The sequence below is a fragment of the Colletotrichum fructicola genome, assembly GCF_000319635.2.
Source record: "Colletotrichum fructicola Nara gc5 chromosome Unknown KSG_Nara_v1_contig09, whole genome shotgun sequence".
NCBI lineage: Eukaryota > Fungi > Ascomycota > Sordariomycetes > Glomerellales > Glomerellaceae > Colletotrichum > Colletotrichum fructicola.
Genome location: NW_027094059.1, coordinates 3,914,571 through 3,934,442, shown reverse-complemented (window position 1 = coordinate 3,934,442; position 19,872 = coordinate 3,914,571). Strand labels below are relative to the sequence as shown.

The 19,872-nt window shown below is 53.3% G+C and overlaps 11 protein-coding genes across 11 annotated transcripts; 7 read left to right on the top strand and 4 right to left on the bottom strand.

Annotated features, from left to right (window-relative positions):
• Window positions 1-41: 41 nt before the first annotated feature.
• On the top strand, window positions 42-881 carry rtf2 (Replication termination factor 2; the record flags this gene model as incomplete). Its single annotated transcript, XM_032024077.1, has 1 exon — window positions 42-881. One exon carries the CDS (start codon window positions 42-44, stop codon window positions 879-881), a length of 840 nt encoding a protein of 279 aa, XP_031879199.1.
• Window positions 882-1,243: 362 nt separating this feature from the next.
• On the bottom strand, window positions 1,244-3,628 carry CGGC5_v015465 (Glucosidase 2 subunit beta; the record flags this gene model as incomplete). Its single annotated transcript, XM_032024078.2, has 4 exons — window positions 1,244-1,893; window positions 1,942-2,886; window positions 3,044-3,157; window positions 3,577-3,628. The coding sequence occupies 4 exons, from the start codon at window positions 3,626-3,628 to the stop codon at window positions 1,244-1,246; spliced, it is 1,761 nt and encodes a 586-aa protein (XP_031879183.2).
• A 100-nt stretch (window positions 3,629-3,728) lies between these two features.
• Window positions 3,729-4,850, top strand: CGGC5_v015464 (Uncharacterized protein; the record flags this gene model as incomplete). The annotated part of the gene is made up of 1 exon (XM_032024080.1): window positions 3,729-4,850. One exon carries the CDS (start codon window positions 3,729-3,731, stop codon window positions 4,848-4,850), a length of 1,122 nt encoding a protein of 373 aa, XP_031879176.1.
• Window positions 4,851-5,271: 421 nt separating this feature from the next.
• On the top strand, window positions 5,272-6,326 carry CGGC5_v015463 (uncharacterized protein; the record flags this gene model as incomplete). Its single annotated transcript, XM_032024081.1, has 4 exons — window positions 5,272-5,388; window positions 5,442-5,654; window positions 5,704-6,180; window positions 6,228-6,326. The coding sequence occupies 4 exons, from the start codon at window positions 5,272-5,274 to the stop codon at window positions 6,324-6,326; spliced, it is 906 nt and encodes a 301-aa protein (XP_031879219.1).
• A 240-nt stretch (window positions 6,327-6,566) lies between these two features.
• CGGC5_v015462 (UPF0157 protein) lies at window positions 6,567-7,187 on the top strand (the record flags this gene model as incomplete). Its single annotated transcript, XM_032024082.1, has 1 exon — window positions 6,567-7,187. One exon carries the CDS (start codon window positions 6,567-6,569, stop codon window positions 7,185-7,187), a length of 621 nt encoding a protein of 206 aa, XP_031879212.1.
• Window positions 7,188-9,185: 1,998 nt separating this feature from the next.
• On the top strand, window positions 9,186-9,518 carry CGGC5_v015461 (uncharacterized protein; the record flags this gene model as incomplete). Its single annotated transcript, XM_032024083.1, has 1 exon — window positions 9,186-9,518. The coding sequence occupies one exon, from the start codon at window positions 9,186-9,188 to the stop codon at window positions 9,516-9,518; it is 333 nt and encodes a 110-aa protein (XP_031879213.1).
• A 956-nt stretch (window positions 9,519-10,474) lies between these two features.
• CGGC5_v015460 (Uncharacterized protein) lies at window positions 10,475-11,767 on the top strand (the record flags this gene model as incomplete). Its single annotated transcript, XM_032024084.1, has 1 exon — window positions 10,475-11,767. One exon carries the CDS (start codon window positions 10,475-10,477, stop codon window positions 11,765-11,767), a length of 1,293 nt encoding a protein of 430 aa, XP_031879222.1.
• A 2,112-nt stretch (window positions 11,768-13,879) lies between these two features.
• CGGC5_v015459 (uncharacterized protein) lies at window positions 13,880-14,500 on the bottom strand (the record flags this gene model as incomplete). Its single annotated transcript, XM_032024085.1, has 3 exons — window positions 13,880-14,129; window positions 14,184-14,195; window positions 14,256-14,500. 3 exons carry the CDS (start codon window positions 14,498-14,500, stop codon window positions 13,880-13,882), a joined length of 507 nt encoding a protein of 168 aa, XP_031879223.1.
• Window positions 14,501-14,558: 58 nt separating this feature from the next.
• On the bottom strand, window positions 14,559-14,897 carry CGGC5_v015458 (uncharacterized protein; the record flags this gene model as incomplete). The annotated part of the gene is made up of 1 exon (XM_032024086.1): window positions 14,559-14,897. The coding sequence occupies one exon, from the start codon at window positions 14,895-14,897 to the stop codon at window positions 14,559-14,561; it is 339 nt and encodes a 112-aa protein (XP_031879220.1).
• Window positions 14,898-15,178: 281 nt separating this feature from the next.
• Window positions 15,179-15,606, top strand: CGGC5_v015457 (uncharacterized protein; the record flags this gene model as incomplete). Its single annotated transcript, XM_032024087.1, has 3 exons — window positions 15,179-15,212; window positions 15,273-15,450; window positions 15,510-15,606. 3 exons carry the CDS (start codon window positions 15,179-15,181, stop codon window positions 15,604-15,606), a joined length of 309 nt encoding a protein of 102 aa, XP_031879221.1.
• A 366-nt stretch (window positions 15,607-15,972) lies between these two features.
• On the bottom strand, window positions 15,973-17,018 carry CGGC5_v015456 (uncharacterized protein; the record flags this gene model as incomplete). The annotated part of the gene is made up of 3 exons (XM_032024088.1): window positions 15,973-16,516; window positions 16,577-16,790; window positions 16,844-17,018. 3 exons carry the CDS (start codon window positions 17,016-17,018, stop codon window positions 15,973-15,975), a joined length of 933 nt encoding a protein of 310 aa, XP_031879225.1.
• Between the last annotated feature and the right edge of the window lie 2,854 nt (window positions 17,019-19,872).

Genomic DNA, 19,872 nt, shown 5'->3' with positions numbered 1-19,872 from the left:
ACCATCAGTGGAGACTACGAACAAGCCCAACGCAAGCGATCATGGGTAACGATGGAGGATCAATTCCTAAGCGCCGCGAGCTCGTCAAGGAGGCTGCGCGCGCCCTCACCGTCAGCGAACTAAAGGCTAACGCCCTCGAGTCCCTCGGCCACGCCTGGGCCAACGACCCTCTCTCCAACGAGCCCCTCGACAAAGAAAATGTCGTATCCGATTGGCGCGGCCGCCTCTACAACTACGAGACCATCCTGCAGGGCCTCATGCCCTCTGATGACGCTGCCGCCACACCCAATCCCGACTCTCCAGAGCTCACGTTTGCCTCCACCGGCATCAAGTCGCTGCGTGACATTGTCAAGCTCAAATTCCACCAATATTCCCCGCCGGGCTCGAAGAAGGCCATCTGGGCCTGTCCTATCTCGTTGAAGGAGCTGGGTCCCTCTGTCAAGGCCGTCTATCTCGTGCCGTGCGGCCATGTTTTCGCGGAGGTTGCTATCAAGGAGATTGGAGAGTCGACATCAACATGCCCCGAGTGCAGCGAACCCTTCGAGGCCAAGAACGTCGTCCCCATACTGCCCACAGAGGAGGCGGACCTGAAGAAGCTTACGGAGAGGATGGACGACCTCATCGCGGCCGGGCTGACGCACGGGTTGAAAAAGGAAAAGAAGGATAAGAAGGAAAAGAGCAAGAAGAAGCGCAAGGCCGAGGATGTCGACGCCAAGGATGATGGTGAGGCACCCGAGAAGCGGAGAGCGACAACTACCACAGACAGCGTCAAGTCGAAAACGAGAAACATCAACAACCCCATGGCTGCCTCGTTGACAGCCAAAGTCATGGCTGAACAGGAGGAGCTGAGCAAGCGAAGGAAACTGGCGGCAAAGGCCTAGGTGGACAAAGGATCATACTGCTGGTCTAAACTCGTAAAATACTCTTAAATGATACCCCCGATACTGCGACATCCTTCAATGGAGTGTACGGGACCCTATCCCTTTCCTGGTCCTCGTGCCTACCTCTACATGCCAATCTTTTTCGGGACTTTGCTCATCACCTCATATCTCTCACATACATCGTCCTAGTCAGTCATTTCGTGCAGACGCATGTCAATATGTGGCAAGGGCTCTACAATCAGATGACTGATCAACGTTTTGATGATTCCTAATGCAGACCTCTACGTCTAAGTCACCCTGACGCCAAGCTAAGCAATCCAGATGCTGTTCTTTGTACATGCAGTCCCCCATTTTCACCCCTCTTACAACTCATCCTTGGACTTGGGCTCAGGGGGCTCAAGCAGGTCGTCGCAGGCAGCAGGCGTGCCCACCTCCATCTTGTAGACGCACTTCTCCGACTCGGACACCTTCCACAGCTCCTCTGTCTCGCTGCAAGCCAGCCAGACGTCGGTGCGTCTCTGGGGTCCGTTCCAGCAGCCCTGACCGTTCTCGAAGCGCATGACCATGCGGAGACCCTTGCCCAGGCTCTTGCCATCGGTGCGCTCCTCGTCGTCGGCCATCTCCCGGTCGATGCGGACGAAGTTGCCCATGTTGGTGTTGCCGTGGCCCTTCTTGGACTTTTGGTTCGTCTTGTCCATCCAGCAAAGCTCGTACTCGTACTCGCCAGCCTCGGTGCTGACGCACTTTTGGCTCAGAACACGGAAGATGTCGTCGGTGCCGTAGTCCTTCTCGAGATCCTTCTCCTCGTTCTCGAGCTGGCGGCGCTTTTCGTTGAGGTCGTTGTTGGCGGCGTTGAAAGCATCACGGGCGACGGTGACGAGGCGAGACTCGGAGCCGGCGGGGGTGTTATCAACCATCAAGCCGTTGTCAATGAGCCAGCCACGAATGGCGGTGACCTTGTCGCGTACAAACTCGCGGGCGGGAGCAGGCAGGTAGGCCTCAAAGTTGTAGACTGGTTTGGTTAGCTGGGTTCCATAATTGTTAGCTCAAGGGTACGTACGGATGTCAGTGTCGGAGCCCTCAGCCTCCTCGAACTCCTTCCAGTTGATGCCAGAGCTCTCATTGTCCTCGACCAGGACCTCCCTGATGTCAGCCTCGAGATCGTCCGACTTGGTCTCGGTGACGGAGTTGGCAGAGTAGTCCTCGAATCCCTTGACGGCGCGCTTAACGCCCTCGTCGTTGAAGTTGGGGTTGTACTCTTCCTTGAATCTTCTCAGGATGCCCTCAAGCTCGCCGACCTTGTTGCGGAGGTCGTCACGCTGGGCAACGACGTCTTCGAGGGTCTCGCGGAGCTCAGCGACGCGGCTCTTGGCCAGGTTGACGAGAGTGCCAAGCTTTCCACCGGAGCCCTCGCCCTTGACGACCTTGCCCCGCTCGGAACGCTCTGTCTCGTGGAGCTTCTGCTCAAGCTCCTCCTTCTTGGTCTCTAGGTTCTTGACCTCCTCCTTCAAGCTGTTGACCTTGACCTCGACACGGCGGCGAAGCTCCCTGGACTCCTTGGCCATCGTCTTGCGTCTCTTACCAGCCTTGTCGATGGCCGCCTTCCTCTCAGCCTCGACGCGGCGGAACTCCTTGCCGATCTCGTTGCACTTGTTCGGGCACTTGACGCCTCCGACCTTGCCATACTCCTCGGTGCCATCACAGCAAATGTCGTAGTCGCAATGGCCGTCATTGACGTACATGAAGGGGACGTAAGCTCCGATGTGGCCCTCATTGGCGCACCAGAATCCCGGGAGGGCAGTGGCCGTGCTGGTTGTGCCTGTCTTGGAGCCGACGAAGGGCTGGGGAGGAGAGAGGGGGTCGAGGTGGGCGCAGGCGGAGGTGCCAGGCTCATCGGAGCCATCTGGACAGTCGCAGGTGTTGTCGTTGATTTGCTTCACGCTCAGCTTGATTTCGGGGTGGGTGATGCAGGTGAAGGAGTCCTTGGACTCGAAGTACTTGGCAACTGGTGGGAAGCATGTTAGTGGGTTCAACAACGGACGATATGACCCCAGAGAGACAAAGAGGCGGCATTGGCGTGGGATCAATGAGCCATGGAAATTTGCCAGTCTTTGTAGAGCTCTGAGAGGTCCTACTGGGGCGGCCTTGGTGATTGAACTCACATTCTGGACCGACACCTCTGGGCAGGTTGTTGGCAGAAACCGGGGCGGCTGCCGACAGGAAGGTGCCAACAAGCACCACGCTGTAGCTTTGACGCATCTTTGGATTCTCAGGGCCTAAAAACCGTCATTCATGAGTAAATTCGGTCTTGTTGTTTCGAGAAACGAAGGAAGGAAACGGTGGTAAAGCTGGCCAGATCCAGTCCAGATGCAAGACTGGAGACGGGAAGGTGTCGGTAAGGTACAGATATGGGATACGCTGTTGCTGTTGTCGTGGAACTTCCAGCTCACCCAAAACGCCGTAGTGGGTTCGAGTCCCCAGCGGCTTACAGGGGGGTCGGAGTTGGCGCCCAGGCGGTGGAAGCTGCTGCAGGGACAGTCACGTGAACAGTGGGTCAGGCCTGGCGCAGATGGGACGTCATTGGACAGCTGTCGCGCAGCAGCAGGTGCAGCTCAGGGAAGGAGCACCGGGCACTGGCAGGCGGGAGGAAGGGACGGTGAGGGAACTCGAGAGGGAAGAGGCAGGCGGTACGTACCTTCAGATACCCCTCCAAATCGCGGGGCAAAATGTTTTTTGCTGTCGGCCATCTCGAGTCTCGTCATTGAAGGGTTCCTGTTCCCAGAGCCGTGTCTCTGCCAGCTCGACATCTCCTCCAGACCAAGTATTTTTCTCGCAAAGGCCGAAAAGATGTCTTCATCAACCGCCAACACCCCCGCAGCGCTGAATGCGCTCTCCGACACTGCCGTCGCTTTGATGAAGCAGTTGGAGGCCGTTTGCCTCTCCATCAACGCCGGCAAAGATGACTCCCAGGCTGCATCTTCTTCGAGTTCCTCCGTCGACCCTCTCGCCCTCGCAAACGACTCCGCATCTCTGATCAAAGCGCACTCGACCAAGATCTCCGTCCTCATTATCAACGAGCCCTTCACGCCTTCCGCCATCAGCAAAGTCGTGCGCGAGCTTGTCGCCGGCCCTATCCCTGGTATCGCGACCGCCGCCCAGTCATGCGACGCCGAGCGCTACACTGCCACCGTTCGCAAGGACTTGTCATGGAAGTGCTACACTGTGCTCAAGGAGCTGCGCGGGCTGGTCGAGAAGATCCCCAGGGACGGCAAGATTCTGTCTGACGCCCAAAAGAGTGGCTCTGCCACTTCAACCGGCAAGGGAAGCATGGCGGCCACGGGTGTCATCTGGGCGGCATGCGACGCGGTCATGAACTTTTACAAGGGCGGCATCGGCGGCTGCTTCATCCAGAAGGTTGAAGAGTTCAGGGCAACACTCAAGGATGTTATGGAGGAGCTCAAGGAGTGGGGCGAGGAGGAACCCGAGGATGACGACGACAGCGACGCCGACGAATTCGACCACGATTCCGCGCTGGGCTCCATGATGCCGTCCACGCAGGAGCTCATCGACGATATGATGAGCGGATCACAGGCGATCCCTCGAGACGACCCCGACAAGATCCGCGACCGTCTCGAATCCTGCTTGAAACGACTCAGGCTCACCACGCTCCTCTACCAAGCCATCGTCAAGAGACGCTTCAAGACGTTGCCGTCGCTGCCTGTCGAAAACTCGGACATTCCGATGCGTCTGGATGAGTCCATGCGTATCCTTCGAAAGCTGCCTCACATGTTTGATGAGCTGGCGGGCGCTTTCTACGACCTCTCACCTGACGAGATCGATCGCGTTATGAATTTGTGCTTTGACGAGATTGTTGCCCTCTCGGACCAGCTGAAGGCGCCATGGAGCGGAGACAAGGACGAGTTTTCCGAGTGGGCTGTCAAGTTCCAGGGCGAGATCAAGAAGGGCTGAGTGTTTTTCATCAGCTTGCCCGCAAGCGCGGGCTCAGCTACAGATTCGCACGGGAACTAAGGCAGCAGGCTCACCCACCCGCCACCACCACGCGGTTGTGACTTGCATGCCACACCGCAGACGTCGGTCGTCAAACAAGCTCAGGGCTGTTATCTTCTAGACCATGACTGGAACCGAGGCCATGATTGGTCATTTGACGCCACTCGTATTGGTGGTCGCGAGGCTGCGCCATCTGAGACATGGTGTGGAGGGGACATCACCTGGGGATGTGGGGGAATCGCGGTCACGGGCAGGCAAAATGTCATCTGCTGCACCGCACACCTGTCGTGCCTTGCCGCTGCCTGGCGAGAGATGGAGGATGTATATAGATATCCCAGTCAATATGATTGTGGTGAATAGAGCATGTCAATCAAACGCAAGTATGCCAGAAGAACAAATCGCCCACGTCGATGACCAGATCGATGAGCAGGTTATGAAAGGGGAGACGGGCGAGCTTCCCCGAGGGGTGCCCAGTGGAGGAAAGAAGTTGAAGGCCGCAGTATGGACTTTTCCCGCCGTCTCAAGCGTTGCATGCACTGACATGATGTCCAGATTATCGTCGTGACCGTCACTGGGAAGATTGCCCAGATCGCGACCAACATTCTCACCCTGCCATATTACCGCTTCTACCAGCAAAACACTCTGCTGCCAATTCTTTCCATCGCCAAAACCGTCGAGAATGAAGAGACTGATCAGGAAATATCCGCGGAGCTCCAAAGATGGCGGGACCGAAAGCTGAGCGAGTTCCAGCTCGTGCAAGTCGCCGTATGTTCACATCTCACCATCGGTCTCATCACATACTGACAACCTTTAGAGTACCTTGGTGTCGGCGGCCGTGATCGGGACCTTTTCCTGGCCAACTCCCGACGCCCTGCACTGGCTCACCCCGGCTTTCTGGTACGCTAGCATCTCACTCTCGCTCTTCGCCATCCTACTCGCATCCTCGGAGCAGTTCATCTTCCAGACGATCCACCGCTCTCCGAAGCGGCGCAACATCGACAAGGAGCTCGCGATGATTCTCTACATCCGCCGCAGCAGGTCCGTCGACCCGGTGCATTCGCCTTTGGAAGAAGTCCCGCCGATCCCCCAGATCCGCGCGATCAAGCTGGCTGAAGAGGGGGGCTGGTTTCCAAAGGAGATGCCGCTGGTGGAGATCCGCTGGAACATGATTTTCACCTGGCAGGCGCCCATGATGCTCATGGCGTACTCAGCGCTGTGCTTCCTGGCCGGGCTGACGGTGTATGTCTGCGCGCCCCTGTATGATGGCCAGGGATGGGGCGACGGAGGCAAAGTGAGTGCTTTTATTCACGCTTCATGAAAGCTGCTAACAATACATAGGCTGCCGTGTTTTACCTCGTCAGCTTCTTCTTCTGCGGACTCACCTTCATTTGGTGTGCATACTGGGCATACAAGTTTGTCGACTTGGAGGACCCTTAGGCACGTCACTTTCCCTAGATAAGATGCGACCGGATAGCGGCACCATGGATGCCCATGCAATCATGCACTAACTCACCGGATGACTCACGCCCGCAGCATTTGAGGTTGGCGACGAGATCTAGATTGAAGCCCATAGACATACATATAGATAGACTTGTCGAGTCGCGAAACAAGATTTCTCTTCCTACACAAATCCCCAAGACCATATTAGCTACTGCTCCAAATCCTGTCGTAAAAACGATGCCATGCCCCGTGGAAGAGATCGTCAAAACCTATGAAGATGATCCAACAATAGTACAACGCATCGCAACGCGCAAGACCAAACTTCCGCTCGCGATCGAGCCCCCAAACCCGGCTTGGCCCGAACACTTTGAGTTCCTCAAGGCCCGCATAATCGGCGCCATCGGCCCCACGGCCGTGAGCATCTCCCACGTCGGCTCAACCTCCGTCCCGAACCTCCCCGCCAAGGCCGTCATCGACGTTGACCTGGCGATTACGAACCCGACGGCCGAAGATGAGTACGCTCCTGCACTGGAGGCGGCCGGTTTTCAGTTCCTCTTACGCGAGCCCGAATGGCATGAACATCGATTCTTCGCGATGAGTGAGCCGTATTTCTGCAACCTGCATGTCTTCAAAGTCGGGACGGCGGAGATGGAGAGGCACTTGATTATGAAAGAATGGCTCATGACGCACGAAGATGACAAGGAATTGTATGCGCAGGCTAAGATTGATGCTGCGGGGGTGAGTAACGGGCTGGGTGAGACGGTGGTGGAGTACAATTTCCGCAAGGAGAATGTCATTCGGGAGATTCTCGAAAGGGCTTTCCGGGCAAAGGGGTATCTTCCCGATGTCGAGAAGTGACTTGTGCTTCAAGGAAGATGTCAAGTTAGGCTCTTTCTCTTTTGCTGTCAAGCTTGATATTCGGGTCACAATAGTATTCCCTCAGGAGTGCACTAGTAAAACGAGATAATTACGCAGCACATAACTGGGCATTCAAATCATGCAATCAGTGCTGCAGCTGCAGCGCTGCGATCGCTGGGCATGCGCACTTATATTCGCACGGTCACAACCAGGTGTGTGGCCCCATTGAACGACACCAACCAATGACGCCCACCTCCAACCACAGACAAGTGATTTGAGAATTGCCACAACCCTGTGGTATTTCTGGTATTTATTGCTTTTGTCACTATTCTAATTATATTGTGCGTTTCTGTCTTCGGTCCAGACAAAGGTCCACCTAAAAGCCAACCCGAGTCCAAGTGCAGCGAGTCAATCAAAGTGTATTCTTGCCGGTTTCCCTGGAATCCTAGACGGGTCAGAATCAACCCAGAAAGGCGTCCGGGATGACAGAAGAGAAGAGCGGAAAAGAGAGCCAACGGCGGGCCAGAGCCACAGAGACGGCGGCGGCAGAGACGGCAACGAGCAGGGAAGCCAAGCAAGGAAAATGAACAGTGGTGACAGACGAGGGCAGTGACAGCCAAAACAAAGACGAACGAGGAGTGAAGAGAAAGACGAACGTCAGAGACGATGGATGGCATATTCGACAGCGGAGACAGTAACGACAGCAACAGCAGCAGCGGGGATGGGTGAACACGATGGAGACGAAGAGAAACAACAACAAACATACCTTTTGCTACCTAGGGATGAACCCATGTGTTGGGACGCTCTTTGGCGCCTCTTGCGTCCTTACCTATTCAACGTCGTTCAGCTCAAGGTTCCGCTTTCTTATGCGCACAAGATGATCTCCTCTACAACCCGTTGCCAGTACTGTCAGGCAGTGTTATTTTGGATTCATCGAAAGTACACGGAGAAGACGATGAAGCCTCCGACAGGCAGTTTTGTCTTCAGCCAGATGACAGAAATGATACATGCTCTTGCTATTTGTTCCAATCTTGTCCGTATCAATGCTGGGCTGGATTCCAAAGTCAACGTTGGCCTTGACGATATTTGCCAACTCATCGACTGGGACGTACAGAATACCATGTGGATCGAGGTGTCTGGGTAGCATCATTTTGCCATCTGCCTGGCACGAGCCTGCGCTCTGCGATCCGGCTCTCTAGGTCCCAACGCCGCTGACAAGTATCACGGCCCTAAGCCCGCCGACAAGCTCGCCTATCTCGCCTGGCAAGACATTCGCATGACGAACAGTCATCAACACGGCGCATGGACTGTTCGGGTTCATGTCGCCTCTCCCCTGCAGCAGTCGAACTTGTCATTGCCAGCTCCTCATCGGTTACTAGTTATCGGAATCCGCCGCGGTGTTTTTGAGAACAAATCATCAATTGAAGAGCTCTTTGACAGCGATCTGCATGTTATCACTGTCAAGCCCGACTTCCTCGAGCAGCCAATTTTGATTGCCCGCCAAGCCCAAGGTTGCTGGTCCCGTGGCCGACAACAGTCCGCTCCCAGCTCCCTCACTGATAAAGTGGCTCCAACGACGCGCCGAGGCAATGGGATGGCCTGGCTCTGTGACATTCTATAGCATCAGACGGCAATAAGCTGACACCTACGGAGCAATTCTGGGCAATACTGATGCGCGCGCGCTGATGTGTCACGATCCGGATAGCTTTACGTTGGAGAGGTTTTACATCGATAGACTTCAGAATATCGACATCTCTGCCGTCACCCTGGGTGAAACTATTTGGGCAAGAAAAACCGACCAGTTCATGAAGCTAGAGGCAAGCGCAGGCTGCACCCTAGATCGGCTGCCTGCAGCCAAATCATTCAGCTCTACGGTCCTGAATTGAAAGCGCTGACCCATCAGTACATTCGCCAAGACAGAGAGTACTCCACGCTGTCCAGGGCCGAGAAGAGGAACCGGGATCGCGTCCTCAAGCTTTCCTTGCTTTACGCCGTGAGATGATCAATCGTCACCGACGCAACCAGACCCAGAAGGAGCGCAACATTCGAACTACCGAGATTCTGATCCACGCGACGGATTTCAATGAACGGCTCGTCCAGGCGTTCAACTCCGACGAAGCAAAGCAGCCAGAAGACGTCAGAGATTTACGAGATGATCAACTCGACGATGACTTTCCTGAACCCGATGACGATCGCGATGAAGACGAGATTGACGACGGCGACAACACCGGAGAAGACGAAGATAATGCTGGTTGGAATGATACAAACACCGGACAAGCTTCGGTAGAAGCCTATCTGGTCACCATCCAGGGGTTTCAAAGCCTAAAATGACAAAGAAAACTGTTCTAGAAGATTCTTCTTACAGCATCTGACGAGATTTTACTATTTAAATCTTTCTACAGTTGAGTGATGCTATTCAGGCTCTTGGAGTATTACACCGATGAATTCTGTCCTATCCAAACCAACATTACAAACGCCAAAACAAACCACATTCAAAATGGCAAATACGAAAATCAATTTTCATAAATTATGCTGCAACTGACTTCCCACGCACATCACCAATCTGGTCACTATTTCCCCAGGGCCTGGCGCAAGTGTTTCTGACTGAAGCTTTTGTCTGGCTAGTCAGGTATACCTAATACATCAATAATAATGCATCCCTCTGTTTCTAAGATTCACCCAGTCCCAGATGCCAGTCAAGACAGTAGAAATCAGGCAAGAATGCAGTCACCGACACGTGCCACAGTCACCAAGTGGCCACGAGAGACTGAGTAACCCATCCGGCCGCCGCCCGAAGCCCGACGGTCTTTTCAAGGCCGAGCCGTAGGCATCACCCTCCGAAGTGTTTCATCGACGAATTGCTTTTCCCCAAACTGACGCCGGCCACCCTACGGTCTTTGACTCAGGGCGGTCAATGCGGCTACCAGCCAAGCGCTGGCATTCCCCGCCGTGCTACTGGCCAGGCGGCATCCGGATCCGGCTTGTTGACGTCACCAAGTGCGACAGCCTCTCTCGTAAAGCCCGAATTGGACTCGGACTACGGACCTCAAGCATCGCCGAGGGTCTCTGTTCTAACGGCGCCGATGGCATCACCATTCTTTCGCGCATGCACCGCGACGCGAACCGGTTCATGTTGACAGGTTGTCGTCTGTTATATTTTTTTTAAATTTGTATAATACTGATGCTGCCCAGCTGGCCTGGTCGGAAATGTTTATCTTCTCGGTAAGAGCCTCGAAACTCATTTTCAAACCTTCTCCAACCCATTACATCACGGCTATTCATCACACATGTCTTCACAATCTGCTCTCAAAGTCCTCATCATCGGCGGCGGCATTGGTGGCCCTGCGCTCGCGTATTGGCTAGCGAAGCTGGGTCACGATGTCACCGTCGTCGAAAGAAACCCGTCTCTGCGCGCCCAGGGCCAGCAGATTGACATCCGCGGTCAGGGCGTGTCCGTGATCCGCCTGATGGGCATCGAGCCCGAGATTCGCGCAAAAGGCGTCGACGAGGCAGGCCTTCGCTTCGTCGACCAGAACGGCAAGACGGTGGCCACCTTTGAGGCGAATAAGTCTGGTACCGGCAAGCAGAGCTTCACATCAGAATTCGAAATCATGCGCGGGGACTTGGTTCGCCTTCTCTTCAAGAGCACAGATGAGCTGGGCGTCAAGTACATCTTTGACAACTCTATTGCGTCGTTTGAACAAGATGCCGACTCGGTCACAGTGAAACTGAGCAACGGTCACACCGACAAGTATGATCTGGTGGTGGGAGCCGACGGCCAAGGCTCGAAGACCCGGAGACTTATGCTCAACGGAGAAAAAGACCCCTTTGTCCCGTTCAAGCTGCACTCGGCGCTGTTCACGGTGCCGAGGGAGAAGACCGACGACAATTACGCGACGGTCTGCGTTGTGCCGAAGCAGAGGATGATGATGAGGAGGAGTGACAACCCCGAGACCAGCCAGGTGTATTTGGGTCTCGTGCCACAAGACAAGGAAACCGACAGGCTTCTTCAGGAGTCGCAGAAGAACCGCGACCTTGACATGCAGAAGCGGCTATGGATTGAACTCTTCAAGGATGCTGGCTGGCAGACGCCGCGATTTATCGACGGGCTTGAGGCGGGGGGTGTGTCTGACGACTTTTACAACTTCCAAATCGGCCAAGTCAGGATGGACAAGTGGTACAAGGGTCGCGTCGTACTCCTCGGCGACGCAGGCTATGGGCCGAGTCCATTGACTGGCAGCGGTACGACGTCGGCATTTGTTGGCGCGTATGTCATGGCCGGTGAGATTTCGAAGCACTGCACCGGCGATTCCGCGAAAGCAGGAGTGCCCGCTGCTCTGGAGGCGTATGACAAAATCCTGCGACCATTCATGAAGACCGTGCAGGATATTGCGTGGCGGCCGAACTTGCTGTACCCGAAGTCGGCGCTCGGAATCAAAGTCCTCAATACTGTTCTCTGGCTCGTCTGCACTCTCAAAATCGACAAGCTGTTCCAGAGACTGCAGTCGGACGACGTCAAGGGGTGGGAGCTTCCTGACTATCCTGCGTTGCCGGTGAAGGGTACCAAGAAGAATGCGTGATGGTCACACGGACGATGTCTTTCTAGCTGCTCCAACTGCAGACGAGATCTTGCGCAACTGAATCCTTTGGATCCGTAGTGGGTTTCTCGGCCTTGTCATTGGAATACTGTGTTTTCGATTAGTACTTCGGAGTTATCATGGAATGGACAAGCTGGCTCGAGGTTTAGGAACGTACGGAAAATAGGCGCGTCGTTGGATTTTACTCAAAGTAGTGTTCGTCTTATGAATCTGGCCTTACAACGATGCAGCGGATGCAGGATGATAAACTTCCCGTGACAGCCGATTGCTACCCGGTAGATGTGCAGTAGGCAACATCGGAATTATCCTCCGTTGAGATCAAACCTAGTCTGACAGGTTACGAGGGGCAAGGCTGCCTTGCAATCATCGTGGTTGGCATTGTGGTTGCAGCTGCGAGAGCATTTCCTCGCCCGCACGCGTACATAGGTGACAATGTCGGTCGGTCACGTCATGGACCACACCTCATCACAACCGAGGTCTTTATCGTAGCTTGAGTTGAAGGAACAAACAGAATACTCAGATTGGACATCGAATGTTCAAAAACATGGTTGTAGAGTTCATTGGTAGCGTCGGATCGCTCTCCAGTTGTGTGCAGGAATTCGGCTGCTGATGTTGGGCGGCGGATATTCCTTGAACAATTCAGCTCGCAGACGGTCGCAAGTGCCCCCAGCTGGACTTTGGAAGGCACGGACCCCACTTTCACACGAACCGTGCGCTCCGGACACGTCGGCGACAAAAAAACGGCGTCCCAACATGAGCATCATGTCCGGACACGATGCATCATCAAAACACCACAACAGCATCACGATATCAACAGATGCGGCAAAAATAAGGACACAGGGTATTGAACCCAACCCGATTTGAACGGATAACCTTTCGATGTCTCGCTGGAGTCGAACGCGCTACCATTGCGCCATGGGTCCTTGTTGGAGTTTGTGGGCGACATCTCAACTCAAGAAGCATGTGTGCGGGGTTTGCGGGGCCACAACAACTGCAGTGGGGCTCCTAGGGTAAATTTGGGCCCCTCTACCACTAACGGACTCGAAAACCCCAGAAAGAGTTGAGTCTTCGTTGTGCGCGGGGTCATTTTCGGCCGAGGTGGCTTGATGTCGCTTTCGATGTTCGGTACACCTTTTCTCAACCATTTTCAGTGCTTAGAACGCGTGACTTCTTCAGCGGCTTGATAAAAGCCCGAGATTTCATTGACATGAATGCCTAGTTGTGTGCTGCTTGCTTTACCGGTACACTCGGTATGAGCGCGACTTGAACCGAGATTCAAGTTTATCAGCAGAAAGGACAGAACCTCGCCCACAAACTCTTTAGTATATCTATCGGTTTCCTGCATCGAAAAAGCACCCCTTAGCCCGTAATGCCGTCTCAAGAATCTCCCGAACTTCATGTTGCTTCAAAGGTCCTTGTCGAAGAACATGAGGATAATGTGAATCATGGAGCGTGCGTGTGGGGACGGCGGCGTACCTCAGGTACTACCACTCAGCTCCAGTGGGCAACACAGCTGTCAGAATCGTGCCAGCTGCAACTTTTCCGGTCGTAGCTTCAGTTTTGGCGCGGAAATTTGATCGAAGGGAGATTGCCAGCACAACAATGAACACCGCGCCGGCTCCTGCAAGTACGACGTCGGTAGGAAACAAACTGGGACACGAACTATTAGCTATGTTGTTTCCGGTGGCTAACGTAGCGTTGGATGACTGGTGATCCAAGAGCCTCATCCAATGACGTAGGATATTGATCTCAAAGCAAAATGCCTCTTCAGAACCCAGGCACCTTGGCGCCTTCCAAATCGAAGCCACAGCTATCACTCTTAGATGCTGATGAGTCTTGTTTAGGGTGCATTGTGTTTTCAAGTCTATTCCGATCATCTGACTACAATAAAACAACAGGAAGCCACCTGTGTGTCGGTCCTCTTTCAAAAGTTCGTTCCAGGTAACGCCCATCACATCCATGATTCCTTCATGTCCTTTCCATCAAAGTCGAACCCCTTGCAGATTTTCCTGCTCACTTGTGGCGGTCCTTGAGCCGATCAGAGATGAGGTGACCATCCCCCGGCATGTTGCGCAAAGTGCCTGGACGAGCGACTCAACACGCTCCACGTGGAGGCTCCGTAACCGTTGGCTTCCATCCTGGGGAGCCTGGAGGAGGTGCGTTGGTGATCACGCCAGGAATGGGCTTGATAGGTGGCTTGTAGCCGGACGAACCAGGCGCAGCGCCAAAAATGATACCGGGACCCGGGTTCTCGAGGTCCTCGCCAACAACTTGGCCAGGCTGGGCCCAGACGATTCCCGATTGTCCCGGCACAGGCACGGGCTGCTCGAACTTGCGCTTGCAACTGTCGAACTTCTGCGCCTCTATCTTGCGAGCAGCAAGTTGAGTCTTGGCTCACTGTGTGGCGCCCCTGATCACAAAACGGTTAGCAATTTCAAACGAAGATGGGGCGGGATGCGGAACCACTGACATCTTCGCATTCGAGGATGTGTTCACCTGCCAGTTCTCGTCGTCCCAGCTGGCCTCAGCCTTGAGCCTGTCGTGCTTGGCACTGTTCTCCGGAGTGGTCCAATCATTCTTGCCCGTGATGTTCGTGCTGTTTGAGCGCCATATGTGCAGAGTCAACTTCTTCATGGCCTTGAAAGTCTCAGAATCGCCCGCGGCCTCCAAACAGTAAGGACATGTGAAGTCGCGGTCGTTAGGATCCGCTGCCATTCTCGCGTCACGATCCTGGTGAGTGCGTCTAATCCACTGTTTGTAGGGGGTGTGGAAATCACTGGGCGACATGCTCGCGGAGGTGTCCAACGGTGTAGGTGTGTCTCTTCCTGTCATCGTCAACACTGTCGTTCTCCTCGCATAGGGCGCATGTTTCCATCCCCTGAGGCCGATACTGGCCGAGTTCATGCGACATGATGAGATTCATGGCGATCTTGGCTGCTGTTGCGTAGGGAATATCGGCAGCAGCTTCGATGTAATTGACAGCAGCATCGGCGAATTCTGTCTCCTCCGGGACGTTGATAGTGACATCGCGATCTTCTTTTTGATCTTCAGCATTTTGTTCTTCGGCAAGAACAATGTTCGCTGCTGGAAGCCCACCTTGAACTCTCCTCATCGGGAAGGTGCACCTTCCCCTTCCAGAACCCAGAATAGCGCTCCTTCCAGAAAAGAAGACGAAAGAAAATATTTTCACTTGGCTCCTCAAAAATGAATAACAAAGTCAGCCCTAAGGCTCCCCCAGTCTAATTCTCAAGTCCAGCTTCGCTGCGCGCTTTGGTCCATTCAACTACAACATCTTCACAAACAGCTGATTTGGTCTTTCTTTCACCTCCTCTCACAGCTGCTTCGTGAACACAAGTGAAATTTAGCAACTTGGCATCAAGTACTCTACGCATGATGAGTGGAAGCGCAGGCACCAAGGACACGCACAGTCAGTATTACCCTAATCGGCAGCAGACTTGACTTTTCACGCTAATCACTCTTTCCACAGAGGGATGCAGCTCTCAGACGGCCTCACCTGAGATGCGGAACTTGATTCTCGAAAAGCTCACTGTGCTCAGAGTGCAGAACGATCATTTGATCCAGCAGAATATGATCATGATCCACCAAAACCAGGTCATGATCAATAACAACATGACTGTCGTCGAAACCCTCAAGAGCATGACCAGGTTGGTTTTATTTTCCTTTTAATGGCATATGATCCAATTGCTGACCATCTTCCCGGCAGTCCCGCTACAAGCACCCCTGACAAACCCGACACGCCTGTCAATGACACCGAGGGCAAGGGCAAGGAGCTGCCCTCCAAGGCTGACAACAATCACTGATCTCGTTGCACGCTTGCATTTGATGTCTCTGGATTCTTATCAAAGGCATCTCGAGGATCTGGATAGCGAGTCACACTACGCGCGGGCTCATGCCCAAGGATCGAACAACTTCACAAGGAGATTAGCCAATACTCCAATACCTAGCTTCCACGACAGAAGTCAAGGTACTTTTATTTACATAGCTAGGGAAATCAAAGCTCGGTTGTTCTGGCACAGCCACTAAGACCTCCAAATTAATTACATGTGTACAAAGGGATAAGAGCTCAAGCGCCAAGCTACCTGGCCACCACCGTTGATGACACCGGTATCAAATATAGCTCATGGAAGATCATTCAGGATCCACGAGAAAGTCTCTTTCTCATCATCTTACAAAAGCAGGGCAAGTACACCGATAATACCTGCCAAGCTCATGCCCTTGATAGCAGCACCTGCTGTGGGAATAGTGCTCGGCATCATGGTACCTGTAGCCGTTGCCATCGACGTGGCTGAGCCGGACATGGTAGCTGTAGCGTTCATCATACCTCCTCCAGTAGCATTCTTCGGTGCGACAGCAGCTTCATAGCTCGCGCAAGTCGAGTTGGGCGAGATGGGGCAGCTGTTCTCGATGCAGATCGCCTGGAGCTGGGGTCCCTGTGCAGGAATGGCAGTGGCTGGCGGGCTGCAGCGCATACCAAAGAGCTGGGAAAGCGCCTTTCCGACTGCCTGGAGGTCGTCTTGAGCAACGCCGAAAGAGGCAGCCGCCATAGCCACCTGCTGAATAAAGTATCCAAGCTCGTTCATGTCTAGGTCCATGAACTTGTGGACCTGGTACATGGATGCATGTCCGTCATAGCCAGGGAAGCCAGTCATGCCGTACTGGGAGCAGCCAAGCAGGGAACCGAAGAATTGGTAGAGATGGGTCAAGAGGAAGCTGGGAAAGATCGTTTGTTAGCCTCATAATGGTTGTCAAAGATGTCGCACGGCTACATACTATTGATTAGACTTGTCGTCGTTCGCCGGCATGTTCTTCATCAGTGGCGCAGCGCCACCCCCATCAAGGAAGTTGACGGAAACGCCAGAGCTGCCACCGCGGTTGGACGAGGCCAGGTCGCCGTTGAAGTATGGCAGCAGATTGACTTCAGCGCCGTTGTAAGTGCCCGCCGCAAGAATGCCAGGAACTTTGACACCGACGTTTGGCATCGTGTCTATTGAGACGAGTAAGTCATCTGCAAAGGTGGACTCAGGTGATTTAGCTCACAGTTTCCAATCACCACTGTGTTGACCAGAAGAGTCAACAGAGTGTACTGGTTTTCGGCCGTGTTATTCTTGAGAAGGGCTGTGGTATAGTAGTCGCAAATTGGAGTATCAGCTGGACGCTGAGCGGCGACACTGCTGGCCGCAGCCAGGGCAACTGAAATGATTTTGTAATGCATTTTTGGGTATTGTGATTTTGTTTGACTTTGATACGGAAGAGAGAAGGACTTTGAATGAGCCTCTCCTTACTTGGTACCTGCGATGAGAGCCCTTTTATGATGAAAGGCCTATCAGTTAGAAGCACATAGGCAATCCAACCCCTCTCCAAGCTCCCGCTTCAAGATGCGCATTTTGCCGTTTTCCGGTCAAATGACCTCCGAGGAGACGTTGACAGCCATCATCTCAGATGAAATGATGGTCTCGTCAAGCTTTGGCACTAGCTGTTTGTTCGCTGATCCCAAGCTAGTGAGCACCAGGGACTAGCGCCGGGGCAGCTCCGATCCGTGGGCATCAACGACCAAGTCGGGACAATAGCTTACATTCTTTGAATTAGATCGACTCCTATTGGTAGGAACGACCCATTGGGCTCGGATCAAACATGCCCGGCAGTCCTAAGACAACGACGTGGATACCGGATCGCAGCCAGGCCGTTGTTGACCTAAGTAATGACCCATGTCATCGGTATTCCTACGATTTCTACCTGTACAGGAAGGGATGTGACGAACGTGGTTCAAGAAGAACACGCCCAACGCAGAAGGGTTTTGGAGCTAAGGAACGGAGGGGAATGTTGCCGGCACCTGCTACCATAGCTCCTGGGGAAGCTTGCTGACAGCTGGAAACCGGCTTGGGCTTCACGGATTGACTTCTTTCCGAGAGACTGTCCAAAGTCATCTGGCTGTCTCACGGGCCTTGGATTCTAGGCTTGGTATATCGAGCGAAGATCAGTTCTCAGCAGTGCAGACTGGTATCTAATGCAAAATGGGGAGCCTTTGGCCCTTGAACATTTTACTTGATGGAAATTAGGTCTCCGGCTATCGTATGGCTGCATTCACGCCCCTATATGATGTGATAGAGAGGTCCAAGCCTTGTCCTCAATACTCAATACAAATCAATTAATTGTCTCCCAGATTGCATTCATGACGTCTCAAAGGCTGGGGTGCGGCATATCCTCATTTTGTAACTTGTAAGCCTGTCCTCAATCTGTCTCACTGCCAAAATGGAGACAGCTTCTCGCCGAGGGAGATAAGTAGGTGACCATGCGCAATGTGCAGGTATCCTTTCGGACCTTGCTTTACACCATCTGGCCCCTGAAAAGGTTTGAAACCCTTCTGATGACACGCGAACTCATATTCGCCGACTGTGGGCAATCTTCCACCTCCAGGAAAGAAACGGTCGTCTTCAAACACATATGTTGCTCTTTGCCTGAGTAGTCGACTGAAGCCATCGCAATAAAACGCATGACCGTCGGTCCCCGGACCAACACGCCAGAGGTAGTGTTTAGAGGGGTGAAAAGGCAGAGTCTGCATCTGACCGTAAAACTTTTCTTCAGCTTCTGTCGAAAATCTTTCCAGAAATGGCTTTAAATAGCGAGGCTCAAGTCGGAGCATGCTCGTCAAACAGTCAAATCTGCAACTGGCCGTCAAAGATATGAGTAGATCAGTTTTTTGGATCTTGGACAAAACCGTTGGGATTTAGAGACGGTGAATTCTCAAATTCTGGGTAATTGATTCTCAGCTTGGGTCGCAATTCGAGATCGCTAGAGATCAGTCCCCAGTAACGAGAAATAATGTACTCCCGGACGGATGCGAGGTTCTCGAGATGCTCCCCATTTGCTGCACTTTCTTTCTTGTAAATATCCAGAATGCTTCATTTCCAGTGGCAAAGATGGACGTCTATCTTCCGAAACGTGGCTGTATCACATTGGGTAACACCATCAGGGTAGTTAGCCGGCTGCTTGCGTTGGGGTCCGTAGATCTTGCAAATCATCTCATAGCGAACAAAAGATTTGAAAACCTTGCCCATTTCACATTCGGTAAGCTTGCTGATGTCGAACTTCCTTCGTTGCCATGACCATGTAAGGCCGTCGGAGGGAAAGCCCGGCCACAAAGACTTGGCGGGGACTCTAGGCATCACCCTGTAGGCTTCCGGAAGAGACGGAGCAATTGCTTTGGACAAGAAGTCGTCTGTGAAAAGCCAAATTCGTTGACAGAATGAATCGAGCTTCAGAAGTAGCAAGACGTCCATCTCGTTGAGAGGGATCGAAAGCTCACCGGAAGCCCACCTCTTCAGATGTGCGTGATTGTAGAGTTTTCGATCATTCGAGCCAGCGTCGCATCTTGGAAAGAATATAACGGCCAGGGCATCGTCGAGATGTTCCCCATCTAGATTCCGCGACACGAAAGTGCGTATGATTCGTTTTCTATCGGCCTTACGCTGCTGAAAAATGGCCGGTGATGCCAGACTAAGCGCCGAGACGTCCTCGCGAGTTTCAATGCTCTCTATGATACGTAGGCGGACCTCCGGTGGACAGTCTTCAAACGCATCCATGGATAAGGTGTCTCCGGTGTTTGGTGTCAATGATGGCATAGGTGCCAGTAGGTTTCGGTGGGTGTTGATTGCGGAGGTTCATGTCGCGGCGAAAAATACGTCTGGGATCCTCGACCCTGTCTTTTATGGAAATTCGACTAGCTATCTCAAGGTAGCTGCTGGAGGCGGTGGCGGCTGTTACAACAGAACTTGATAACCTGTTATGAAACTTTGTCGAAAAAGGGGAAAAGCTAACTCAGCATGAGCAGCTTAGTATGGTTCGCGATGTTCCAAAATTTCCGACCCGTATGTACGGCCTCTTCAATGATCAATAATCTTCGTAAGACAACAGAGACGGCAAGTGTGTCGCGGCACCGAATGACCCACAATACCGCCACGCTCTACTGAAAATTTCAACCCCGGAAAATGGCATTCATGAGAGCACAAATGCTGTGAGCGGTAAGCACTTGCTCCAGAGAGACCAGGGCAGGTGATCGGCTTCGAGTA